At 46.5% G+C, this 18,770-nt stretch overlaps 1 protein-coding gene across 1 annotated transcript in view; it reads right to left on the minus strand.

The window, feature by feature from the left end:
• The window catches only part of LOC126427991 (zinc finger protein 1), a 218,356-nt gene that overhangs the window by 35,426 nt on the left and 164,160 nt on the right, over positions 1-18,770 (minus strand). The window contains exons 4-5 of the mRNA XM_050089876.1: positions 17,928-18,068; positions 583-762 (exon numbers count right to left, since the gene is read on the minus strand). Of these exons, the coding sequence (XP_049945833.1) occupies positions 583-762; positions 17,928-18,068 (321 nt within the window). The remainder of the gene's footprint in view (positions 1-582; positions 763-17,927; positions 18,069-18,770) is intronic.

Consider the following 18,770-nt stretch of genomic DNA (forward strand, 5'->3'; position numbering starts at 1 on the left):
GAGGACGGGGTGTGAGTCGTGCTTGGGTAGCTCAGTTGGTAGAGCAATTGTCCGCGAAAGGCAAAGGTCCCGAGTTCGAGTCTCGGTCCGGCACACAGTTTTAATCTGCCAGGAAGTTTCATATCAGCGCACACTCCGCTGTAGAGTGAAAATTTCATTCTACAAAGTAGGAGACTGCAATGGGCTGGACATGTGGCCAGAATGGAAAACAACAGGATCACCAAGAAAGCATTTGGAGGAACTCTCCGGGCAACAAGACCATTGGGCCGACCTCGTACAAGGCGGAAAGATGACATAGAAAAGGACATCGCAGCATTAGGAGTGTCCGCAGGGTGGAGAGGGGCTGCGAGATAGAGGGCGGTGGAAGCAGATCGCTGATGCAGCGCGGGGTCTACAGGGCCTGTGATCGCTGAGAAGATAGATAGATAGATAGGTGTCAGGCAGCAACAGGTAATACCAGTGGCTGCAGTTTGGAAAAGCAGTGCGCGTGGAGGAATGGTAGGAGGCGCGGGTGGACTTACACTTCTCGATGATGGAGGCGGCGGCGGCAGCGGCGGCGGCGGAGGCGGCGGCGTTGTTGGCGGAGGCGGCGGCGGCGGCGGCGGCAGACGGGCCCCGGCCGCCCCCGCGGCCCACCTTGAGGTTCATCACGAGACACTTCTTGGACGTCATGTGGCTCGAGTAGGAGCCGGAGTGCGAGAAGCGCTTGCCGCAGTTGGCGCACTCGAACGGCTTCTCCCCGCTGTGGATGCGGATGTGCTCCTGCACAGGCAGACACAGAGCGAGTTGAAGTCTAGGTTCGTTCACTCAGGGCCGCGGAGTATTGGCGGCGGCGTTGCACGTGGGCCGATGATCAGAGCAGACGTGAGCTTGCCTCTGCTCTCTGAGATCTTGGCAGGATGGATCCGCTTCACAACCCCCCCCCCCTCCCCGTCCCCACCGTCCCCCACATTTCTCTCGCCATGACCAGCACTGTGAACTGCAGACACACACACACACACACACACACACACACACACACACACACACACATACACACACACCGGGTGATCAAAAAGTCAGTATAAATTTGAATACTGAATAAATCACGGAATAATGTAGATAGAGAGGTACAAATTGACACACACGCTTGGAATGACATGGGGTTTTATTAGAACCAAAAAAATACCAAAGTTTAAAAAAATGTGCGACCGATGGCGCTTCATCTGATCAGAATAGCAACAATTACCATAACAAAATAAGACAAAGCAAAGGTGATGTTCTTTACAGGAAATGCTCAATATGTCAACCATCATTCCTCAACAATAGCTGTAGTCGAGGAATAATGTTGTGAACAGCACTGTAAAGCATGTCCGGAGTTATGGTGAGGCACTGGCGTCGGATGCTGTCTTTCAGCATCCCTAGAGATGTCGGCCGATCAAGATACACTTGCGGCTTCAGGTAACCCCAAAGCCAATAATCGCACGGACTGAGGTCTGGGGACCTGGGAGGCCAAGCATGACGAAAGTGGCGGCTGAGCACACGATCACCACCAAACGACGCGCGCAAGAGATCTCTCTATCTACATCATTCCGTGGTTTATTAAATTATCAAATTTATACTGACTTTTTGATCACCCAGTGTGTGTGTGTGTGTGTGTATATATATATATATATATATATATATATATATATATATATGTGTGTGTGTGTGTGTGTGGTGTGTGTGTGTGTGTGTGTGTGTGTGTGTGTGTGTGGTGTTACAAAAAGGTACGGCCAAACTTTCAGGAAACATTCCTCACACACAAAGAAAGAAAATATGTTATGTGGACATGTGCCCGGAAGCGCTTACTTTCCATGTTAGAGCTCATTTTATTACTTCTCTTCAAATCACATTAATCATGGAATGGAAACACACAGCAACAGAACGTACCAGCGTGACTTTGTTACAGGAAATGTTCAAAATGTCCTCCGTTAGCGAGGTTACATGTTCCACCCTCCATCGCATGGAATCCCTGATGCGCTGATGCAGCCCTGGAGAATGGCGTATTGTATCACAGCCGTCCACAATACGGGCACGAAGACTCTCTACTACATTTGGTACCGGGGTTGCGTAGACATGAGCTTTCAAATGCCCCCAGAAATGAAAGTCGAGAGGGTTGAGGTCAGGAGAGTGTGGAGGCCACGGAATTGGTCCGCCTCTACCAATCCATCGGTCACCGAATCTGTTGTTGAGAGGCGTACGAACACTTCGACTGAAATGTGCAGGAGCTCCATCGCGCATGAACCACATGTTGTGTCGTACTTGTAAAGGCACATGTTCTAGCAGCACAGGTAGAGTATCCCGTATGAAATCATGATAACGTGCTCCATTGAGCGTAGGTGGACGAAACTAAAATGAGCTCTAACATCGAAGTTAAGCGTTTCCGGACACATGTCCACATAACATCTTTTCTTTATTTGTGTGTGAGGAATGTTTCCTGAAAGTTTGGCCGTACTATTTTGTAACACGCTGTATATATCTCACGAAATAAGCGTCAAACGAAAAAACTACAAAGAACGAAACTTGTCTAGCTTCAAGGGGGAAAGTAGGTGGTACTATGGTTGGCCCGCTAGACGGCGCTGCCATAGGTCAAACGGATATCAACTGCGTTTATTTAAAACAGGAACCCCCATTTTTATTACATATTCGTGTAGTACGTAAAAAAATATGAATGTGTTAGTTGGACCACTTTTTTCGCTTTGTGATAGATGGCGCTGTAATAGTCACAAACATATGGCTCACAATTTTAGACGAACAGTTGGTAACAGGTAGGCTTTTTAAATTAAAATCCGGAACGTAGGTTCGTTTGAACATTTTATTTCGGCTGTTCCAATATGAAACATGTACCTTTGTGAACTTATCATTTCTGAGAGCGCATGCTGTTACAGCGTGATTACCTGTAAATACCACATCAATGGAATAAATGCTCAAAATGATGTCCGTCAACCTCAATCCATTCGGCAATACGTGTAACGACATTCCTCTCAACAGCGAGTAGTTCGCCTTCCGTAATGTTCGCAGATGCATTGACAATGCGCTGACGCATGTTGTCAGGTGTTGTCGGTGGACCACGATAGCAAATATCCTTCAACATTCCCCACAGAAAGAAATCCGGGGACGTCAGTTGATATCCGTTTGACCTATGACAGCGCCATCTAGCGTGCCAACTATAGCGCCATCTGGTTTCCCCCTTCAAGCTAGACAAGTTTCGTTCTTTGTAGTTTTTTCGTTTGATCCTTATTTCCTGAGATATTTGGCCCGGCCACTATCAGGCAGAATACGGCGCTGTGGTTGGCAAAACCAATATAACACAAGTGTCTGACGCAGTAGTTTGAACGTGTTGTTATAGTCGTCGCACGAGCGATGGGAGACAGCAAATGGGTCGCATCGCTCTGAGCACAATGGAACTTAACATCTGAGGTCATCAGTCCTCTAGAACTTCGGTTTAAGTAGTTCTAACTAACCTAAGGACATCACACACATCCATGCCCGAGGCAGGATTCGAACCTGCGACCGTAGCAGTCGCGCAGTTCCGGACTGAAGCGCCTAGCACCGCTCATCCACCGCGGCCGGCCTAGGACACAGCAATTCAGAGGTAGCGATGAAGAGGTGATTTTCCCGTACGACCATTTCACGAGTATAGTGGGAAAAGCAGTTACCAGATTAATCGGAAGAATTTAAGGAAATGTAACGCATCCACTAAAGTAGTGGCTTATAAGGCACTTGTTCGCTCGATTGTTGAGTACCGATCATCTACCTGGGATCCCTAGCAGGTAGGACTGACAGAGAAGATGCAACGAAGAGCGGCGCATTTCGCCACGGGATCGCCTAGCTGGCGAGAGAGCGTTACGGAGATCGTAAACAAACTCCACTGGCAGACGTTACAAGGGAGGCGTTGTCCATCACGGAGAGATTTAATACTGAAATTTCGGGACAGCACCTGAAACGTCCCCTTTGGAAAATTAAGAATTACTGTGCTGGTAAACTTCTATGTTACTTGATACAAAGACAGCTGAGTAAAACTGAACATACTCAGAAATTTCTCTCTTTACTTATTCTGATCATCACTAAACTGACACACAGTATTTTTAGCGCAAAGCAATCTGACTTTCAATAAGCCCTACAAAAGACTGGCCGTGACTAACGATGACCTATACTTTTCATGAATTCTTACCTCACAAAAATCTTCGTTACTCGAACTACTGCAATACAGCGAGCGCCACTACTGCCAGCTAAATAAAAGATTCTAACTACTGAAGGCACTAACTCCTGATAGGCATAGTTAGCAAATAGAAGATTTTGATGGAGAAAAAACAATGCATTTACCTAAATAGTGTTCAAAAGTCATAATATATATATCAGTTCATGACATCCAATATCACAAATTTCCTTTTTCTGACGGACACACGTCCAGATCGTCCGCTCTCAAAACTCCGCCATCTCTCTCCCCACATCCACCACTGCTGGCGGCTCACCTCCAACTGAGCAACGCTGCGCGCTGTTCACTTCCAACTGCCCAACACTACAATAGCGAATATTCCAACAATGAGTCCAACCAGCCACAGACTGCACACAGCGCAGTCAGTGATTTTCATACAGAGCGCTAAGTGGCGTTACCAACATAAAAAACTAAACAGCCTACTTACAAATCTTTCAAGAGGCTGGTTCAAATGGCTCTGAGCACTATGGGAATTAACGTCTGAGGTCATCAGTCCCCTAGAACTTAGAAGTAGTTAATCCTAACTAACCTAAGGACATCACACACATCCGTGCCTGAGGCAGGATTCGAACCTGTGACCATAGCGGTCTCGCGGTTCCAGACTGCAGCGCCTAGAGCCGCACGGCCCCTTCGGCCGGCTTTTCAAGAAGAGTCGTACAACATATTACATTCCCTCCCCCCCCCCCCCCCCCCCCCACATACACCTCGTGTATTCACCACGAGGCGAAAATTCGAGAAATCGGAGCCAATACAGAGGCTTACCGAAATCATCAGGGTTGGAGGGATCAGATAGTCGTAACGAAAGTACCCTCCGCCACACACCATTACGTGGCTTGCGCATTATGATGTAGATGTAGACGTACCGTTTACAGCAATTTTTGAGGACAAATTCGGTAAGTGGTTCTAGGCGCTCCAGTCCGGAACCGCGCGACTGCTACGGTCGCAGGTTCGAATCCTGCCTCGGGCATGGATGTATGTGATGTCAAAAAAATGTTCAAATGTGTGTGAAATCTTATGAGACTTAACTGCTAAGGTCATCAGTCCATAAGCTTACACACTACTGAACCTAAATTATCCTAAAGACAAACACACACACCCATGCCCGAGGGAGGACTCGAACCTCCGCCGGCACCAGCCGCACAGTCCACGACTGCAGCGGCTCAGACCGCTCGGCTAATCCCGCGCGGCTGTGTGATGTCCTTAGGTCAGTTATTTTTAAGTAGTTCTAAGTTCTAGGGGACTGATGACCTCCGATGTTAAGTCCCGTAATACTTACAAGGGAACCTCCCCATCGCACCCCCCCCTCAGATTTAGTTATAAGTTGGCACAGTGGATAGGCCTTGAAAAACTGAACACAGATCAATCGAGAAAACAGGGAGAAGTTGTGTTTAACTATGAAAAAAATAAGCAAAATATACAAACTGAGTAGTCCATGCGCAACATAGGCAACATCAAGGACAGTCTGAGTTCGGGAGCGCCGTGGTCCCGTGGTTAGCGTGAGCAGCTGTAGACGAGAGGCCCTTTGTTCAAATCTTCCCTCAAGTGAAAAGTTTACCTTCCTTATTTTCGCAAAGTTATGGTCTGTCCGTTCGTTCCCTGACGTCTCTGTTCACTGTAATAAGTTTACTGTGCGATTAGTAGACGAAAGGACGTGCCTCTCCAATGGGAACCGAAGACGTTTGATCGCAACGTCATAGGTCAACCGATTCCTCCACAGGAAAACACGTCTGATATATTCTATACGACACTGGTGACGGCATGTGCGTCACATGACAGGAATATGTTGTCGACCCACCTAACTTGTACCCTTGGCGAATGGGTAAAAAGATTCTTCTACCTTTCCCGATTTAGGTTTTCTTGTGGATGTGATAATCACTCCCAAAAAAGTGATGAAAACATACGAGTTTGTCACATAAATTGCAACAAATGAATGCAACAGTTTCCCAGTCGCACAGCTTTCCCTGTGCTCTGTCAAAACATATGTTTTTAACGTTTTCAAATTTTTCCGTGTGTAGACCGTCAAATCCTGCATATGTCCAAGCAAATCTGAACATGTCCTGGAATTTTGGAGAGCGAAGTTGATTATGTGTGAGTGCCTGAACTTTGATAATTGATACACGATCACCTCGCATCGGACGTACAGATAATAATTGTCTGAAAATAAAAAATTAAACTTTTCACTCGAGGGAAGACTTGAACCAAAGACCTCTCGTTCCGCAGCTGCTCACGCTAACCACGGGACCACAGCGCTCTTGAGCTCACCCTATCCTTGATGTTGCCTATCTTGCGCATGGACTACTCAGTTTGTATATTTTTCTCATTTTTTTCGTAGTTCCACACAACTTCTTCCTCGATTGATCTGTGTTCAGTTTTTCAAGGCCTATCCACTGTGCCAGCTTATAACTATATGTGAGGGGGGGGGGGGGGGGGCGGTGCGATGGGGAGGTTCCCTTGTTAGGGGCATTTGAACCAAATTCGGGAAGTAACACCTCCGCCGGGACTCGAATGGGAGGGAATTTTTTTCTTTCATCTGCCTCGCATCCCAGTGACAGACTGGTATGTAAATGCTGCGTAACCGCCCCCTGTGTTATTGTACACTTCGGATTTGCATCCCACCCCCCACAGCCCCAGCCAGCGAATGCGAGCCACCGTCCGTTACTTTGCACTCGCTGTATATATCCGCACCAAATATATGCATATTCGCAAGCAAGCTTTACAGACACACAGCGAGATCAGGGCGAGAGACCGGCCACACCCACACCCACACCCACCCACCCACACACACACACACACACACACACACACACACAGAGAGAGATGCCGATGCGCGCCGGAATGGAATTGCCAGTCAGTAGCCACTAAACTGGCGCGGCGTGCAGAATTTCCGAAACTATATTTGCGGGGCTAGGTGGCGGCTGCGAACGCTTCGGTATATAAATACCGCGCGGCCAGGGGCCGTTCTGTGTTTACGCTAGCGGCGGCAGCGGCGGCAACGGTGGTGATTTGTGTGTAGGTACCGCACAAACATCGCGGCTGCATTCCACTTCTGTTTTGGAAAATAATGGCGGCCGATTGCTAATTCAGTTTGGCTAGCATTAAACACAGCCGGTCCGGCTGCCGAACTGATGACGGCTCGTTTTAACAACGAATATATAATAGTCGCCCGGGCCCGCGCGGGAATGTGCTAATGTTATTGGCTCGCCCCGTGTGTGTGGGTGGCGGTGGGGGTGGAGGAGGGGGCGCGATGGGATATGAGCGCTGGAACTTAATGTCCCCCCCCCACACACACCAGGCCATCTGCTGCATTAGGGCAACCGCTCTGTCCAGCGCAGTAGGGTACAGTAAAATCGACATGTCTTACCTCCGGATAATACACGTACATGCTATCGTTTTTAAAAGCACGATGCAGCTATGTGTACACTACCACAAAGTAAGTAGGAGGGTGATTCAAATGAAACGCTTAATTATTTACACTGCCAGAAAGAAATATTACACCCTTTTAGACGTTTCCAATTCACTGAAGATTTGTTGTTGCAACAGTGCAAAATGGTTAAAATGACTGAGCACTATGGGACTTAACTTCTGAGGTTATCAGTCCCCTAGAACTTAGAACTACTTAAACCTAACCTAAGGACATCCCACACATCCATGCCCGATGCAGGATTCGAACCTGCGACCGTAGCGGTTGCGCGGCTCCAGACTGTAGCGCCTAGAACCGCTCGGCCACTCCGGCCGGCTGTAGAGTAACAGACTAAAGTATTTGCATGTATTTGTGAATCATCCTGTATAAGTTTATACAAACTTAATGACACAGAAACATTATAAAATATGTAATAGTGAAACGTTAGCGAACAGGGAAGCTGTATTTATGGATTACTGGTTTATGATTAGAGTACTACTAGAGAATCTGAATTTGCAGTACCAATAAATAAGGCTGAAGATAAGAGAGAGGGGTGAAGGGAAGGTGGACACAGGGGTGGGAGAAAATGGATATGGAAACGGGACGCGGGAGATGGGTAGAGAGAGAGGACAGAAAGAGACTGACAGAGAAATGGGGGAGGAGGTGATGAACTGAGAGAGGAAGGAGAGAGAATGCACGAGGAGAGGGAGAAGGAGAGGGGGAGAGAGAGAGAGAGAGAGAGAGAGGGAGAGAGAGAGGGGGATGGAGGAGGTGATGAGGGGGAGAGAACGAAAGGAGGAGGACAAAGAATGGGGGACGTGTAACTGGACAGACAGGTGTGAAAAGGAGATCACGACATATACCGAGTTCCCAGCTCGTGGTCTCACAGTTGTGTTCTCGCTTCCCGATCACGGGGTCCCGGGTTCGATTCCCGGTGGAGTCAGGGATTTTCACCTGCCTCGAGATTACTGGGTGTTGTTGTGTCGTCATCATCATCATCATCATCATTCATCCCCCATTACGGTCGGAGGAAGGCAACGGCAAACTTTCTTCACTAGGACCTTGCCTAGTCGGCGGTGCGGGTCTCCCGCATCGTTCCCCTACGCTCTGTTAAGGAGTATGGGACTTCCTCATCATCAGCCAGTTCCCATACATATTAGAAACGTATACTTTTTTTCCTTTTCTCCCTTTTCCGTTTAAATAAAGTGAGGCACAGCAAATCGTGGTCGGGTACAGCTAGTTATTAAACAGCACCTTGCGTGATGGATGTAGGTGCCACAAAGTCCTCTGGAGACGGATCGGAGGCAGACGGCTTCTGCTAAGAGGCCGGCCTCACAGGGGAGATGTTTGCATGCAGACAGGACGCCCCCCGCCAACAACCAGCACTCTTCCACCCCCACACTCCCACCCCCACCCCCTCTCACGGCAGCAGCCAGATCCGGCGCCGCCATCAAGGCCGTCCTGCGACCCCAAAAACAACCCGCAGTGCCTGCCTCTTTGTTACGTAATAAATCATCTCATTGTTACCGCTGTGGCAGACGCGAAAGGAGAGTTAGTGGGGTGGTGGGAGAGGACTCAGTCAGGGCGAGGAGGCCCTAGAAGTGGGGGGGGGGGGGGGGGGGTGTTCCCCTCCCCACCTCCCGAGCGGGGTGGAATCTTGGCAGCGTGACGTCAACACACGGCGGAGTGGAGGGTGCGGAGAAAGGCGCAACGCCGCACGCTGGCGTACAGTAATTAAACCGGGAGCTGGTAGGGGGGGGGGGGGGGGGGCTGTGTAGTGCAGCGGCGGGGCGCGGATGCAAATGAAAGGGTCCGGCAGGCTGCGCCGGACTCTTAAGAGAAAGCCACTCCAAAGCCATCAATCTTAGCAGGGAGGGCCAGAAAAACACGGCCCTCTTCTGCCGCGGCTCGGCTGAGGTGAGTCAGCGCCCCCTCCCACATCCAGCCCCCTGTATGCCTGTCCCTGCTGTTAACCTCCATCTGTGTCCCTCTCTGTAAAGCCCATCTGCTACCCGCCCCACAGTGTAGATCACGCGGACACACATGCGACTGCCCCGATGAATTTTCCAGTAACAGAATCCAGCAGGTAATAATAAGAAGAATCGTCCTGTCTCACAAGACTGTTCCCTCTACGTGAATGAAGCCGGACATTCGATGTACATAGTGATTAAAATTCATCTGGGTATTATGCCGCGTCATTGCTAAAAACTATAGATCAATTCTTTTATCTTGGCGGTTCGCGCATGCCCGCCCAGACGCGGGAGATTGCTGCGTTGCCAGTTGCACACGACGCACGCGCCAAGAGAAGCAGCGCCATAGTATAGCTAGTTTGCAAACTTACGTTTAGGGGGGAGCGCGCAGTTTATGAAGTAAAGCTACCAAGGCCGCATTAACCCTTTCGCTGCTACAGAGACGTGCTCCCCGCATTCTGCGCTGTGCGCGATTTTGTCATCACTGCACTGCTCGCCTGTGCTGACACGTGGTGTTCCGACTGCTTTGACACACTTATCATTCAATTTCACAAAAACTATTTGGCCCAAAAATTTGATTTTTACACATCTTCTTGCAAACAAAAGAAAAATTCGGAGCAGGTATTAAAATCCATGGAGGAGAAATAAAAACTTTGAGCTTCGCTGATGACATTGTAATTCTGTCAGAGACAGCAAGGGAAGAGCAGTTGAATGGAATGGATAGTGTCTTGAAAGGAGGGTATAAGATGAACATCAAAACGTTTCGGCCGAATTGCAACGGCCTTCCTCAGGGCACGACCTGTTTTGCATGGGGATAGGTCCTTCTATTTATAGCAGACTATCGATGTCTGAGGTCGCTGTTGTAAAACTTTTAATTGGCCCTCTAATGTGATTGGCTAGTCATGACGTAAGGGTAGATGGAAGGAAAGAGGCTGTTCGTGGATGTCCAAGTCGTCAACGATTGGTAGCTGTCCGCCAATCAACGTTCGGCTTCTGGTCGGCGAGTTTTGCTCCTGGTGTGCGCGGATGTGGACTGACAGTTGCTCTACAGCTGTTTGTGCAGATACGCCCGTGTCCCGTGTAGCTTCTGCCCCGCGACCACTCTCGGCCCGTTGGACTGGGACGGCCGGCAGCCAGGATGCTGGGAGTTTGTAGCCATCTTCTCCATTGATAGTGTCAGGCAGCTTAATAATTTCGATCGCCTCCACGATTGTGTCGCCAGTACTCGGGCTTCCTAGAATTATTTTTACCCTCTACGCCGCCCTCCAGTACTAAATTGGTGATCCCTTGATGCCTCAGAACATGTCCTACCAACCGGTCTCTTCTTCTTGTCAAGTTGTGCCACAAACTCCTCTCCCCAATTCTATTCAATACCTCCTCATTAGTTATGTGATCTACCCATCTAATCTTCAGCATTCTTCTGTAGCACCACATTTCGAAAGCTTCTATTCTCTTCTTGTCTAAGCTATTTATCGTCCACGTTTCACTTCCAAACATGGCTGCACTCCATACAAATACTGTCAGAAACGACTTCCTGACACTTAAATCTATACTCGATGTTAACAAATTTCTTTTCTTCAGAAACGCTTTCCTTGCCATTGCCAGTCTACATTTTGTATCCTCTCTACTTCGACCATCATCAGTTATTTTGCTCCCCAAATAGCAAAACTCCTTTACTACTCCTTTCCTAATCTAATTCCCTCGGCATCGCCCCACTTAATTCGACTACATTCCATTATCCTTGTTTTGCTTTTGTTGATGTTCATCTTATATCCTCCTTTCACGACACTGTCCATTCCGTTCAACTGCTCTTCCAAGTCCTTCGCTGTCTCTGACATAATTACAATGTCATCGGCTAACCTCAAATTTTTTATTTTTTCTACATGGATTTTAATACCTACCCCGAACTTTTCTTTTGTTTCGTTTACTGCTTGCTCAATATACAGATTCAATAGCATCGGGGAGATGCTACAACCCTGTCTCACTCCCTTCCCAACCCCAAGGTAGGGAGGCAGAGGGAGGGGGAGCGGGAGGGGGAGGGAGGGGGAGGGAGGGGAGGGAGAGAGAGAGAGAGAGAGAGAGAGAGCGCGAGAGAGTGAGAGAGGGGGGGGGGGTGAGGGAAGCGACATATTGTCACGTTATCGGACCATCGAGTCCTGCCGTGAAATGGGACGGACCAGTGTCGTAGCATAAGGTCAAGCGACCGATGTCGGCAAGAGATGTGACAGGGACCTTCTGGCGCGTATCTGGCTCCTGTCACGGTCGCCAGCGATAGCGCAGCGCCTTCGTCCGTGCCCGGCGGGTCCCACAGGAAGGCGCCGCTGCTTGGCCACTTCCCGCGCCTTCCGCGGCCGGAAAGCTGCCTATCAAAGGCGGCCGCGGCGATTAAGGCGCCGGCAAATGTTTGCGCCTCCCGCGATTCAACCGATCGCCTCTGTCGGCGCGCGCGCCTTGTGAAAGCGGCCGGTGAACTCAGATTCCCAACACCGGCTTATCTCGTCTGACGACAGCGGACAGCCAGATACTTAGCCCGCCAGTGACAGCATATAAGTTTAGAATCTGGGCCGTATCAGTTACATTAATAGCGTTTTTAACTAGATCACTCAAATAATACACGAAGAAGAAAATGTTACTTATGAACATTGTACCGAGACGTCTACAATGATCCGAAATAAATACGCTCCTGTTCTTTTGCTGGCCTTATCCACGACGCCTCGTGACGAAATTTGCATACTCCATGGGCCTACGTTTAGTGTTATCTACATCTACATCCATACTCCGCAAGCCACATGACGGTGTGTGGCGGAGGGTACCTTGAGTACATCTGTCGGTTCTCCCTTCTATTCCAGTCTCGTATAGTTCGTGGAAAGAAAGATTGTCGGTATGCCTCTGTGTGGGTTCTAATCTCTCTGATTTTATCCTCCCGGTCTATTCGCGAGATATACGTAGGAGGGAGCAAAATAGTGCTTGACTCCTCGGTGAAGGTATGTTCTCGAAACTTCAACAAAAGCCCGTACCGAGCTACTGAGCGTCTCTCCTGCAGAGTCTTCCACTGGAGTTTATCTATCATCTATGTAACGCTTTCGCGATTACTAAATGATCCTGTAACGAAGCGCGCTGCTCTCCGTTGGATCTTCTCTATCTGTTCTATCAACCTTATATGGTACGGATCCTACACTGCCGAGCAGTTTCAAGCAGTGGGCGACCAAGTGTACTGTGACCTACTTCTTTTGTTTTCGGATTGCATTTCCTTAGGATTCTTCCAATGAATCTCAGTCTGGCAGCTGCTTTACCGACGATCAACTTTATATGATCAATCCATTTTAAATCATTCCTCATGCGTACTCCCAGATAACTTATGGAATTAACTGCTTCCAGTTGCTGACCTGCTATACTGTAACTAAATGATAAATGATCTTTCTTTCTATGTATTCGCAGCACATTACCCTTGTCTACATTGAGATTCAATGGCCATTCCCTGCAGCATGCGTCAATCCGCTGCAGATCCTCCTGCATTTCAGTACAATTTTCCATTGTTACAACCTCTCGATATACCACCTGCATCATCCGCAAAAAGCCTCAGTGAACTTCCGATGTCATCCGCAAGGTCATTTATGTGTAATGTGAATACCAACGGTCCTACGACACTCCCCTGCGGCACACCTGAAATCACTCTTACTTCGGAAGACTTCTCTCCATTGAGAATGACATGCTGCGTTCTGTTATCTAGGAACTCTTCAATCCAGTCACACAGTAGGTCTAAAAAATCTCCAACCCAGCCGGGAATCGAACCGAGGCGTCTTGGCATGACATTCCGTCGCGCTGTCCACTCAGCTGCCGTGACCCGTGCCATGTAAAAATGAGGGAACAGTTTCTGAATGTTTGCGAATCGCGTAACTGACGCGGAACGTGGGTACCAGCCCCTTGTCTACCTAGTGGGGTGTGGAAAAGCGCCTAAAAACCACATCCACGCTGGCTGGCACACCTGCACTCCTCATTAATCCAATCCCGGCGGACTGGATCTCGGGCCGAGGCACCTCACCGGCTCCCTGACGCGGGAGTTCGTAACGGGGACTAGAAACGAAAAATACGATCAAGGGAGGTGGTACATAATGCAGAGCAGAATGGGATTTTGGTTTCCTCCTCAGAGGTGATCGGACCACCACGCTCACAATAAAGGTTCCGGATACAGTCCAACGGCTGGCCGATGTGGCCGAGCGGTTCTAGGCGTTTCAGTCTGGAACCGCGCGACCGCCACGTCGCAGGTTCGAATCCTGCCTCGGGCATGGATGTGTGTGATGTCCTTAGGTTAGGTATGTTTAAGTAGTTCTAAGTTCTAGGGGACTGATGACTTCAGATATTAAGTATCATAGTACTCAGAGGCATTTGAACCATTTTTTAAATTACAGTCCAACGTACCCTCCGCGGTGCACTGTACAGTGGGTTGTAGGGCACACATGTAGATGTATATCGTACTATTAGGTAACAACTCTGTGATTCTCTTGCTGAATGCGAGGAGAATCTCAAATGGCTCTAAGCACTATCGGTCTTAACATCTGAGGTCATCAGTCCCCTAGACTTAGAACTACTTAAACCTAACTAACCTAAGGACATCACACACATCCATGCCCGAGGCAGGATTCGAACCTGCGACCGTAGCAGCAGCGCGGTTTCGGACTGAAGCGCCTAGAACCGAGGAGAATCTCACTCTGCTAATGGGTCAGCCTGTTTGTGTAAAATTCTTCTTTTGTAGCTTTTTGTGCCCAGACATATTTCAGCACCTTTGTGCCTTCATTAAAGAGTCTTATTTGTTGAAATCTGAACTAACTGTTAGACGTAGTTGAACTTCCGTTGGCCGGTTACATAGCTTGTCATTGTGTCATGTCCGTCTCGTCAAGGTGCAAGGCATTCAAACGCTGCACATGTTACTTTTAGTAACAGCTTCCCAATATTTTTATCGGACTTTATCCATACGGCCACAGCGATGTTCGACTGGCACAGTTTATGTCGCACTGAAGTAGATCCAAACAATGCCCAACAAAGACGGTGATTCGGCTTTAAAGGATGTCCATCCATCAATCCATGAATCTGTCCATCCATTCAGTCCAGTAGATCGAAGGAAGGAAAAAAAAAAAAACATAAAACATATATGGACGTAGGACGAGCCAATGTGCAGATGTATAGACGGTAGGCAAGATCACAGAAACTTCATCTGTATCACTGTGTTAATAATAACCTATCACTATAGTGATTAATGCTACTCACGCTCATGCAGCCAAAATCTAAACATGCAAACTGATTAAAGACTACTAATTTGGAAAGAAAAGAAAAAAAGCTGAAGCCTTCTTAGTTAGGCGACAAGCCTGCTGTTTAGCTCCTATTGCAAGCTTAATATTTACTTGGCAGTACGAGCAGTTTTCAAAGAAAATTACGTACATCAGAAAAGTATGAGTCCTATGAACAGTAGATAACGTCTGCTCATGTAGCCTTACAGCGAACACTGCTACAACCAATGGACCTAACAAAAACTTAGAGTCCTTGAATGTAGACATTTCGATAATATGTAAAATGGGTGACTGAAGAGGTATATTCTTAATTTTCTACCAAACACATTGAGATTCTTAGTCTTTTGCTTTATGAATATCTTTGCAGCAGAGCACACTGAGAACGCCGAACGAGGAGGCAAAGCCTACATGAAAATTTTTGTCTTTTGTATGGACGGTGTCATCATCAAATTAAACCGAATGTGACATTCGATGTTGGATTGAACGAGTGAAGATATGTGAATGGCGGCCATTTATGTTACGGATTTTGATACTCTAAAACTCAATTATAAAAATCCGTGAGCACTTCCCGTTGACTTAGAATCATGAAATTTGGCAAGAACGAACGCTTAGCGGTACAAGCGAAGGGGGAAAAAATCTGCAAATTCTTAATTTGTAATTATATAACATAAAAAATTTCTTTTCATTGGTTGTCCGGCTGTGTGTTAAGTCTCAGGGACTGACAGAGTATAAATTGAAATTAAAGCAAATACTCAGGTCTACAGCCTCTTGCAGGTGCAAAAGGATTTATGCTTGTAAGTCAATGAATTCGAAATATACGGTCATTTACGTCACATATTTTGATGCTCGCAAACTTACTCATCAAAACCCATTGATAAACCATTCAAACGTATAATTAAGTTCGTAGGGAACCCTCAGAGAGCGAGTCTTATTCGCACTTTTCCGGATTTTTTTAAGGAGACATTATCTGGTGATTCATTGTACGTACGACCCTCGTTGCAGTTTCACCGGCTCTTAGCATACACGATAATGTCTGTACGCCCTCACTTTCTTCCGGCGACATGGACACTGCTTCTGGTGTGGTTATGAGATATTTTCTGCTAATATTTTGGATTTAAGCATGATTTGATGATAGTGCCCTTGGCCGTGTTTGTATCTGATCTAAAAAGTTATTATAAGAAGAACTATAACAGTAAGGGCCTCTAGCAAAAATCTTAAACTTACAAGCTGCATACAAAAGTTTCAAATATGGGGTGGGCAAAAAGTCACATCCCACCGTAACCTATCGAAAATATTAAATTAATCATGTTTGTTTGAGACAATTATAGACACAACGCCAGGGTGCTCTACTAGTACATACATACATTAATATATAAGAAACTATCAGTCTCGATTGCGGTTGTTCCATAGATCACCAATACGACATTTCGTAATGACGCGGAACGTGTCACTTTAACATAAGTTTTCTTTACACAAAATAATTAATTAACCTATTTTTTACAGTTACTACTTCGTATCTAAAAATTCATCTACTGAGTAGAAATTCTTTTAATTTGCTTTTAAATGTTGGTTGGCTATCTGTCACATTTTAATGTTATTTGGCAAATGACCAGAGATTTTTGTGGCAGCGTAATTCACCCCTTTCTGTGGCAAAGTGAGACATCTCTGACATTTTTCATCACTGATTCTGATCTGCTGATGAGATGTTTGGTGTGAAAGCCATTTCACGGCGAGAGGCAACAGAAATGTCACCCAGACCTCCTGACCTTACAGCAATGAATTTCTTCTTTTGAGCTTATGCTATAGATAAATTATATGCTACAAAACAGTGAACAATTAGGGGTTTGAAAGTAGTTATTTATAACGCTTTTGAAGATGATGTTATTGTTGTGGTCGTCAGTCCTGAGACTGGTTTGATGCAGATCTCCATGCTACTCTATCCTGTGCAAGCGTCTTCATCTCAGAGTAACAACTGCAACCTACATCCTCCTGAATCTGTTTAGTGTATTCATGATGCCTTGGTCTCCCTCTGAAGTTTCTACCCTCCACGCTGCCCTCCAATACTAAATTCGTGATCCCCTGATGCCTCAGAATGTGTTCTATCAACCGATCCCTTCTTCTAGTCAAGTTGTGCTACAAGCTCCTCTTCTCCCCAATTCTATTCCATACCTCCTCATTAGTTACGTGATATACCCATCTAATCCTCAGCATTCTTCTGTAGCACCACATTTCGAAAGCTTGTATTCTCTTCTTTTCTAAAATATTTATCGTCCACGTTTCACTTCCATACATGCCAATACTTCCAGAAACGACTTCCTGACACTTAAATCTATACTCGATGTTAACAAATTTCTCTTCTTCAGAAACGATTTCCTTGCCATTGCCAGTCTCCATTTTATATCCTCTCTACTTCGACCATCATCAGTTATTTTGCTACCCATATAGCAAAACTCCTTTACTACTTTAAGTGTCTCATTTCCTAATCTAATTCCCTCAGCATCACCCGACTTATTTCGGCTACATTCCATTATCCTCGTTTTGCTTTTGTTGATGTTCATATTATATCCTCCTTTCAAGACACTGTCCATTCCGTTCAACTGCTCTTCCTAGTCCTTTGCTGTCTCTGACAGAATTACAAAGTCATCGGCAAACCTCAAAGTTTTTATTTCTTCTCCATGGATTTCAATATTTTATATTATATTTATATTATATATACATATTTTTTATATTATATTTGAAGATACTGATTCTAATTAACCACTGTGTAGAAAAGTATACTTGAGTGTCACAGGTCGTCTGACGAAATGTATAAAAAAAATGGCAAAATCGAGATATAATGTTATAAATAATCCTGCAACTTCAATAAGTGTTCAATTACTTAAGAATTCCACTTGTTTGTTTTGTGTTCAATTAGGTTACGGTGGGTAGTGAGTTTTGGCCCACCCTGTGTGATGCAGCTGTGCGCCCAAGAACAAGTAACGTTGCGTTTCCCAGCAGGGGGATAGTTAGAGTGTAGCGAAGGTGAGACGTACCTTGAGGTGGTGCTTGAACTTGAACGCCTTGTCGCACTCGGGGCACTTGAACTTGCGCAGCACTGCGCTCTCGTCGTGGCTGATCATGTGCCGCTGCAGCCGGTACACGTTCGCGAACGTCTTGTTGCAGATCTTGCACGACTGCGGAACAAAACAAGGGAACACACACGTCACTTCACTGCACGGGCGTACACACTCACAATCAAAGCAACACTTGTCAATAAGAGGTACTTTACGCAGCGGAATGCCATACCTTGAACAAGCAGGTGACTACGAAACATATTGAAATTATGTCATAAATTTTACCGAGCAAAATATTAGGGTCGAACGATGCAGGAAAGGCGACGCAAAAGTGAAAGACATACAAATGTTGAAATATTTACACAACCCAAAGAGCAATTACGTTACATGGGTTTCTTGAAAGAACTGGTCAAAACTGAATCAAACAAATGGAGCTTGCTGTTTAGGGAACTAAAATTGGACAAATACGGGGTTTTAGGAACCAAAAATATTTTTCATGGACTACAGAGTACGGAAGAATACATGAATCCAGTTTCCGTCAGCGTTTGGCGTGTCGTGACAAAAGTTAAGTCGGTGTTCTGCTAGAAGATAGGCGTGGAGCGTTGAAGACTGTATTACAAGAATCTAAAAAGTTTTCAGAAATAAGGCAGAATCTCTGGAGCAAGGAGAATGATGAAACGAGAAAGAAACATTGCGCAAGAATTAAGGACGGGGGAAAAATCGCGGAAAAGTTAGAAACAGGTGAAATGAGCATGCTCCCATTATGGTCCGTATTAAGGGAGAAAATAGAAAAAAATAACATTCTGCGTGATAAGCCTCATC

This window comes from Schistocerca serialis, chromosome 12 (assembly GCF_023864345.2).
Source record: "Schistocerca serialis cubense isolate TAMUIC-IGC-003099 chromosome 12, iqSchSeri2.2, whole genome shotgun sequence".
NCBI lineage: Eukaryota > Metazoa > Arthropoda > Insecta > Orthoptera > Acrididae > Schistocerca > Schistocerca serialis.